The sequence below is a fragment of the Myotis lucifugus genome, unplaced genomic scaffold (genome assembly GCF_000147115.1).
Source record: "Myotis lucifugus unplaced genomic scaffold, Myoluc2.0 scaffold_5315, whole genome shotgun sequence".
Taxonomy (NCBI): Eukaryota; Metazoa; Chordata; class Mammalia; order Chiroptera; family Vespertilionidae; genus Myotis; species Myotis lucifugus.
The window spans coordinates 1-9,010 of record NW_005876363.1 but is presented as its reverse complement, the minus strand read 5'-3'; the positions used below and the strand labels follow the sequence as shown (position 1 = coordinate 9,010).

The 9,010-nt window shown below is 50.4% G+C and overlaps 1 protein-coding gene across 1 annotated transcript; it reads right to left on the bottom strand.

The window, feature by feature from the left end:
• Nucleotides 1-236: 236 nt before the first annotated feature.
• On the bottom strand, nucleotides 237-4,951 carry LOC102423778 (xylulose kinase-like; the record flags this gene model as incomplete). The annotated part of the gene is made up of 4 exons (XM_006109053.3): nucleotides 4,841-4,951; nucleotides 4,120-4,193; nucleotides 3,482-3,578; nucleotides 237-295 (listed from the first exon to the last, which is right to left on the bottom strand). Coding segments are annotated over exons 1-4 (327 nt in total), but the record flags the coding sequence as incomplete, so codon positions are not given.
• Between the last annotated feature and the right edge of the window lie 4,059 nt (nucleotides 4,952-9,010).

Here is a 9,010-nt window from a genome sequence, read left to right as displayed (position 1 = left end):
GGATGGTTGAGCGTCAACCTATTGAACCAGGAGGTCACGGTTCGATTCCCAGTCAGGGCACATATCTGGGTTGCGGGCCCCAGTAAGGGGGCATGCAAGAGGCAGCCAATCCATGATTCTCTCTCATCATTGATGTTTCTCTCTCTCTCCCTTCTTCTCTGAAATCAATTTTTAAAAACAACAACAATTTTTTAAAAAGAATGAATAGATATGGGAGAGATCCTTTCAACACTTACTTGTAGTATATCTCTGTTGTGAGATGCCCCTCCAGTGGCCAAAATCTTTGTCTTGGGCACTGCAAGGAGAAAGAAAAAAAATGACTGGCGGTTTCCCAGAGTTCTTCAGCCACAAAGGGCTTGTGTCAGCCATTGCTTCTTGCTTATCACAGAGGATGGGGGGAGAGACTCGAAGCTAGTTCTGTCCCCTATAATCGGCTTGTGCGGCTGCTGCCCCACCCACCTCTTAATATCTTCTTTTTCTTTTAATTATTAACAATCTCTCAACAAAACAAGAAAGAAGGGACCTTAATTAAATGGATGAAGGCCATATGTCCAAAATGTACAACAGACATCATTCTTAACAGAAACATCTAGAAGCATTCTCTTTAAGACTTGTGTGCTGCCCGGCCGGTATGGCTCAGTGATTGAGCATCGACCCATGAACCATGAACGGTTTGATTCCTGGTCAGGGCTCATGCTGACTGATGGATTCTCTCTCATCATTGGTGTTTCTCTCTCTCTCTCTCTCTCCCTCTCTGAAATCAACAGAAATATATTAAAAACGAAACAAAAATAGCCTCTCTGCCTGACTGCAGGGAAAGCACCATGAAGAAGGCTTTTGATAAACTTCAGGGATTGCATGCACAAAGGAAATACTAATAGGACTATAGCAAGATAGAAATAAGCCCGTCAAGAAGACTGGAAGAACTTCCAGGTGGTACAAGGGGCTGGAAGAGGGGATTCTAAGTAGTTTTCTTTACTTTCCAAACTTGCTAAGATAAGGTTTGATTGCTTTTACAAACCAACCTCAACAAAATGAATATATACACAGAAACATAAGCTGAAAGGGACCATGGTGTTAGCCCAGTGCAGATGGGTGCATGTCTGTCAGTGTCTAAACATCAAGAGAGCAATGGTTCTTTAAATAAAGCATCTGTAGCCAGTAGTTAAGAACTCAGAGTCTGGCCCTAGCTGGTTTGGCTCAGTGGATAGAGCATCGGCCTACGAACTGAAGGGTCCCAGGTTCGATTCCAGTCAAGGGCACATGACCAGGTTGTGGGCTCAATCCCCAGTAGGGGGCATGCAGGAGGCAGCGATCAATGATTCTCTCTCATCATTGATGTTTTTCTCTCTCTCTCTCCCTCTCCCTTCCTCTCTGAAATCAATAAAAATTTTTAAAAAAGAACCAAGAGTCTAGAGCCAGAAGCTTGGTTCAGAAGCTCTGCCAGCCTCAACGTGTTAAGCAAGCGACTTAACACGTTTCCTACTTTGGGGAGTGGGAGTACTACCAGCACCTACCTCGGAGCGCTGCTGTTAATAAGGAATGAGTGCTTAGAACCAGGCTGGGCACACAGTAGGTGCTTAATAAATGTTAGGAGCTATTATCATCATGACCACCAGCCCTACATCAAGTGCCTCTTTATTCTCCTTAAACACTATTTAACAAGATTAGGGCTGATCAAGAAGGAACCCAAGCGGGTCCATCCACACAGCAGCTGGAAGATGACGCCTCTTAGTGCTGTGGGGGGAGTTGGGAGGGTGTGGGGGGGGGTGTAGGTGTGTGTGTAGGGGGAGCAAGCTCATTCATTTACATGATCCTGTTGGAGAGGAACCCAGCAGAGCTGGCGAACAGGTTTGATTGTGCTTTTAGGCTTGCTAAGAGGATAAGTAACTTTATGCTGTTTTGCACAGGAAATGCTTTAAAGGCTGGGAATGATGGCTTGATCACATTACCTTCCTGAGCCCAGGAGGACCTCCCTGCGCTCGCTGCCTCTCCCTGCACACCCAGCTGCCCCTCCTGACAGCTAGAGAACCCTTCCAACCATAGCAAACAGCTGTGTCTGCTCTCGAATTTGGTGTACACGGAATCCTGCCACATGTATTTGGGTTTGGCTTCTTTTGCTCAGACTTCCATTGGTGAGATCGATTCTGTCCCATGCGGTTGAGGCCAGGCCCTTTTCATTTCTGTGTGTACTATCACGTTGTGGGAACACCCACAAGGCACGGATCCTGGCTGTCATCAACGGGTATTGGGTTGTTTCCCATGTGGGGCGTCAAGCACAGAGCCCTGATGCGTGGTCTCTGGCACGTCTTTGGAGAACACGCGTACATACTTCTGACACACGTCCGCCGAGGGCTGTGCCTGTAGCTTAGTAGGTGCTGCCTAACAGGTCTTCAAAAGGTCTCCCTGAAGCTTATTTTTTAATATCCGCTTACTTGGTGGGTTCAAAAGCATAACACGTGCTGCCTAGAACTTAGACTGCCCATGAAAGTACCCGGAGAAGGCCATCAAGCGAAGGGGCTTCAGTTTTCTACCTTCTCTAGTGACAACAACTGCTGCCCAGAGGGACAAATACATGTTAGGATCCTGGTTTCCTTGCAAAACCCCCAGACCATACCAACGCCATCAGTCCGGGGGACTCACTCACCTCCTAAAGCTGCCCATTCCATAGCTCGAGTTCTTAGAAACCCCCTTCTCCCCCATGGGCTCCCCGAGCCCTGGTTCTGCCGCTCCGTTCCAGACCTCTCAGTGTGGACAGTGGCTCCACACCCCGCTCCTCCCTATCCGAACTGAAATGCCCAGAACTGTGCCTCCAGGGAGGTGGGAGCTGGCAGGCGAGATGGAGGTCAAGGTCCAGCCATGGCCTCAACCCAGACCTATCCCACCTGCGTGCCCATGTCCTCAGGGCCCAGGTCTTGAGACATTCAGTTTGCAGGTTGGAGTTTAGGGTTACAGAAAGATTGCCGAGCCCGGCCGGTGTGGCTCAGTGATTGAGCATCTATCTATGAACCAGGAAGTCACGGTTCGATTCCCCGGTCAGGTCACTACCCTGGTTGCGGGCCCAATCGCCAGTGGGCGTCGTGCAGGAGGCAGCCAATCAATGATTCTCTCTCATCATTACTGTTTCTCTCTCTCTCTTCCCCTCCCTTCCTCTCTGAAATCAATAAAAATATACTTAAAAAAGAAAGAAAGATCGTCAAGTCCTATAGCTCCTGGCCTGGAGATGAGGCTACAGGGGACAGAGCGGACAAACAGGAACGCCTGTCCCCTCGTGTAGGCTGCCCACAAGAGCTAGTCACCTCATTTTCAGGCCCCACCAGGGTCAGGCTCCTCTTCTCTCCTGCCTGAGGCCCCTGCGATGGAGCCTTAACAGACAGACCCCGCCAGGCCATGTCTGATGGCTGAACAGGACCTCCAGCCCCGCGGTGCGAGCGAGACCCCGGCTCCCGCCCCAGAACACAGCCCGCCACCGCTCACTTACGGACTCGATAGCCCAGGCCCTCGGCATGAATCCTCTTGGCCATGAACTGTCCTTCAATCAGTGCTCGGATCTCCACATCCGCGGGGAACGCTGGGACCTGTGTCCAGGAGACAGCGAGCAGGGAGTGAGGAGCTCTCACTGTCCACTCATGTGTGTGTTAGCATGTTAACCAATGACCCAGACTCGGAACGCAGGACTCAGGCCTCCAAAGGAGCTCAGGCATAGCTGCTGACTCCCCACATCAAGCATGTACCCTGGCACATCAAAATAAATTATTTTAATTGATTTGAGAGAGAGAGTAAGGGAGGGAGAGGGGGAAAGAGCAAGGGGGGGGGGGAGAGGAGAGAGAGAGAAAGAGAGAGAGAGAGAGAGAGACCTCGATTTGTTGTTTCAGTTATCCATGCATTCATTGGTTGATTCTTGTATGTGCCCTGACCAGGGATCAAACCCGAAACCTTGGCGTATCGGGACGACTCTCTAACCAACTGAGCTACCCGGCCAGAGGCTCAAAAACGTTTGTTTTATCGATGGATGAGTGAATGAATGGAGCCCCTAAAAGTAGCATCATTTCATAGGTAACTGTTAAATGTAATACTCAGAAATGGAGCCGATGCAGCTCCAATACACGTAGCACATACCTCACGGTTTTCTGGGCTAAACCTATGCCGCCCGATCATTTCAGGGGTGATCTCCTTGACGTCAAAATAAAAACCTGAAACAGACCAGGAAGAGATTTGCTGTCAGCGATCAAAAACAAAAGGTGGGCGTCTCAAGACTTAGAAAAAGGGCGGGTGCAGCGACCCCACATCTCTGTCGCTGGGCCCCACTCACCCACGGGAGGACATCCACGAATACTCTCAGTCCCTGGCCCTCCGGCAGGACAGAGGGCATCCGGAAAGGCCTCAACACGTTTCCTTAGACAGCTCTCCCTACGCTCACCTGGCAGCCGGGCCACGGGCAGCTGCCCACTAGCCCTGAAATACCTGCCCACGCCCCCTCCCTGCTGAGAGGCCTGTTCCAGACGCTGGGCACTTTTCCTAACAGGACCTGGTGCCTGCAGCAGAAAGCTGTGCACAGGATGCACCAGAAGGGAGCAGGCACTGTGGCTGCCACCTCTGAGGCTGCCACCAGGCGCTCTGAGGGGGCAGGAGATGCAGCGATGGCCCCATCTTCCACTCAGAACACAGGGTCTCAGACCAGCTGTCAGGCCCATGGAGCACAAATGTAGACACACAGGACTCTCCTGGGCCTCTCCCTGGCCCTCCTCTCCCCCTACTCACGGGGCGCCAGGCCCTGCCCCTTCCACAGGCAGCTGCTGCCCCTCCCCGGGCCTGGCCTGCGCAGCACCCAACAGCCTACCCAAGCTTCCGCCATTCCCCATCTCCGTGGACCGCAGCGCCTTCGAGAACTCGCTCCAGGAACCGGAAGCCGACTCGTCGCGGATCTTCTCTCTCATGAGCGAGCCATTCTTAAAGCTGCAGAAGTGCACACAACCCTGAGGGAGCGCCCCCGTGCTCGCTGACTGGACACATGTGTTGCCAAGAAGAGGAGCTGCAGGTCAGGCTGGACCACAATCCCCAGCCACTGCATGGCAGGGATCTGCGGCTCTCCCTCAGGTCCCAGGCCCAGCTCAGGTCCCAGGAATTGCCAGAAGCCGGTCCATCCTTGCTGTTTCAAGGGACCTGGCATATATGGCATACTGTTCTTAATATGCTTTCTCACCTTCTTGGCGCTATGTTTTAACCAAGGTCACCTCTCTGAGAAAGGTTGTTTCCCCAGGTGGGGATTTTTCCCTGAGGTTAGGGAGGAGATAAAACCCCTTGACTAAGTGCCAGGTGGGTAGTTAGTCACTTTAACTAAGAACAATCACGCTTAAGCTACATAATCTTTACTCCCTGGAATGGAGATAAGAAACGCCCTAACCTTTGTAATAGAAATTGACAGGATTAAAATCGGCTGGTATGAATACGGATGTAACAACACAACCTCATCAGATCCTCATCACATCTTCATCAGCTCCTCATCAGATCCACATCAGCTCCTCATCAGCTCCTCATCAGCTCCTCATCAGATCCTCATCAGCTCCTAACCAGAACCTAGCCAGAGAACATGGCAAAAGATCCTGGACAGAACCTGGCTACAGAACTTCACTGGAGAACCTAGACAGAACATGGCAAAAGAACCTGGATAGAACCTGGCTAAAGAACCTGGTGACTGAACCTGGCTGGAGAACCTGGAGAACCTGGCTGGAGAACCTAGCGAGAGAACATGGCACCAGAACTTGGTTGGAGATCCTGACCAGAACTTCGCTGGAGATCCTAGCCAGAACTTCGCCATTCCTTATTCGCCGACTCCGTCCACACCTTTGGGGACCCCTGGACCCGCTGGGGCTGGACCCCAGCATCTGGCGCCCGAACAGGGACCCCTAGGTAAGCCCCCCCGCACTCGGGACGGATAGGACTCCACCTTAGGAAGAGGGTGGATAGTCTTTGCCGACTCCGTCCACACCTTTGGGAACCCCTGAAACAGGATTCCCCTAGGTAAGCCCCCACCCCCATTGAGAACCCCCACACTCGGGACGGATAGGACTCCACCAGGGTGCTACAGACCCCCCTATAGAGGATAAGTAGGGTAAGAAGGTGGATAGTACAGAACTTAGATTGAGAAGTTGTGCCATACTGAGTCCAAAGAAAGGAGACTCTGTATTGATCTTTAGATTAAGAAGATGTGCCATACTGAGTCTAAAGAAAAAAGACTCTGTATTGATCTTTTAACACATATGCTTGCTAGCAGAGGAGTTAAGGTTACTCCCAGTCAGACGGAATGTTTTATACAAGAAGTATGTCCATGCTTTTCTGAGGAAGGAAAGGTAAATGTAGATGCATGGGAGAAGGTAGGCCCAAGGAGCCTTATCCTTAACCCCACTGCAGCCTTTCCACCCCAGAAAAGTGCAGGATTGGAAAGCTCTCCCTGGGGTGATAGATCAGGACTCAGGTAATAGCGGAAAGTGCCAATCCTACTCTTAAAATGGATACAAGAGAGCATTTGGGGTTTTTCTTTTTAATGCCTGCCTTGGATTGAGTAAATGCATTACGTGCGTCACCACAATGGACCCAGAGGAGCTCCTTGTCCCATCGTTCCAAAGACTTAGAGTTGCTCCGATGACAGAAAAGTGGAAAAAAGAAGAAAAGAAAGGCTATGCAAGGGACTGAGGTGCCAACATGGGGTCAGCTGAAGAAGTTAACAACTGAGGCCCAACAGATGGTAGAAAAGCAAGAAGTGGAAGCTACTCTCTCAGCCAGGTCCGAGGACTCTGAGTAAATCGGCAAAAGAAACTTTCATTTAGCAGAAACTCACTTATTTCGTCAAATGGAAAGACTTACTTACAGGAGCCTGGAAGAGACCTGATGTACTTTTAACCTGGGGGAGAGGAGATGCTTGTATATTTCCACAGGACGCAGACTCACCTGTGTGGATTCCAGACCATCTAATCCGACCTTATGTCACACCACCCTCCGTCTCCGCCTCATCCTCCTCCTCCCTGGTATTATCCATATCGGCGGACCCAGAGGGCACAGCTGATTCCTCCCCGGACACTGATACCACCATCAAGCACTGCTCTGATGGACCCTTTGATGCAGCCCTTCAACTCGCTGAGACTTCGGGAAGCCCACCACCAATGATGCTGCCCGTAGCCAGATCAACAAGGACAATCAAACCAACAACTTGAGGACAGCTGAAATCCCTTGACTGAAGAGGCCGGCAACCTTCTACAGGAACGGGGCTCCTTGTACGCTCCATCCACTATGTTTATAGCTATGCTCGCTATCATTGCTTGCCAACAACCCAATCCGAGAGGTGGCCGCTGATTTACATACGCTATCATTTAAAAAATAAAAAAGGGGGAATTTGCTGGGAGCCGGTCCATCCTTGCTGCAGAGAAGAAACATCTGCACAGCATATGTTTCAAGGTACCTGACGTATATGGCATACTCCTTAGTGCCATGTGTTTTGACCAAGGTCACCTCTCCGAGAAAGGTTGTTTCTCCAGGTGGGGATCTTTCCCTGAGGTTAGGGAGGGGATACAACCCCTTAATTAAGTGCCAGGCGGGTAGTTAAGCTACATAATCTTTACTCCCTGGAATGGAGATAAGAAACGCCCTAACCTTTGTAATAGAAATTGACAGGATTAAAATCGGCTGGTATAAATACGGATGTAACAAGACAATAAACATCAGATCCTCATCAGATCCTCATCAGCTCCTCATCAGCTCCTCATCAGAACCTCATCAGATCCTAACCAGAACCTAGCCAGAGAACATGGCAAAAGATCCTGGACAGAACCTGGCTACAGAACTTCACTGGAGAACCTAGACAGAACATGGCAAAAGAACCTGGACTGAACCTGGCTGGAGAACCTAGCGAGAGAACATGGACACAGAACCTGGCTGGAGATCCCGACCAGAACTTGGCTGGAGTTCCTGGCTAGAGATCCTGGCTTGGCTATGCTGATCAACTGAACTCTGCCTTCATGTCATTCCTTCATCGCCGACTCCGTCCACACCTTTGGGGACCCCTGGACCTGCTGGGGTTGGACCCCAGCATATGGCGCCCGAACAGGGACCCTTAGGTAAGCCCCCATTCCCCTAGGTAAGCCCCACTCTCGGGACGGATAGGACTCCACCGTAGAAAGAGGGTGGATAGTCTTTGCCAACTCCGTCCACACCTTTGGGAACCCCTGAAACAGGATTCCCCTAGGTAAGCCCCCACCCCCATTGAGAACCCCCACACTCGGGATGGATAGGACTCCACCAGGGTGCTACAGACCCCCCTATAGAGGATAAGTAGGGTAAGAAGGTGGATAGTACAGAACTTAGATTGAAAAGATGTGCCATACTGAGTCCAAAGAAAGAAGACTCTGTATTGATCTTTAGATTAAGAAGATGTGCCATACTGAGTCTAAAGAAAAAAGACTCTGTATTGATCTTTTAACACATATGCTTGCTAGCAGAGGAGTTAAGGTTACTCCCAGTCAGACGGAATGTTTTATGCAAGAAGTATGTCCATGCTTTTCTGAGGAAGGAAAGGTGCCGGAAAGGTAAATGTAGAGGCATGGGAGAAGGTAGGCCCAAGGAGCCTTATCCTTAACCCCACTGCAGCCTTTCCCCCTGGAAAAGTGCAGGATTGGAAAGCTCTCCCTGGGGTGATAGATCAGGACTCAGGTAATAGCGGAAAGTGCCAATCCTACTCTTAAAATGGATACAAGAGAGCATTTGGGGTTTTTCTTTTTAATGCCTGCTTTGGATTGAGTAAATGCATTACGTGCGTCACCACAATGGACCCAGAGAAGCTCCTTGTCCCATCGTTCCAAAGACTTAGAGTTGCCCCGATGACAAAAAAGCGGAAAAAAGAAGAAAAGAAAGGCTATGGAAGGGACTGAGGTGCCAACATGGGTCAGCTGAGAAGTACACTGAGCCCAACAGATGGTAGAAAGCAGAGTGAAGCTACTCTCTCAGCCAAGTCCAGGAC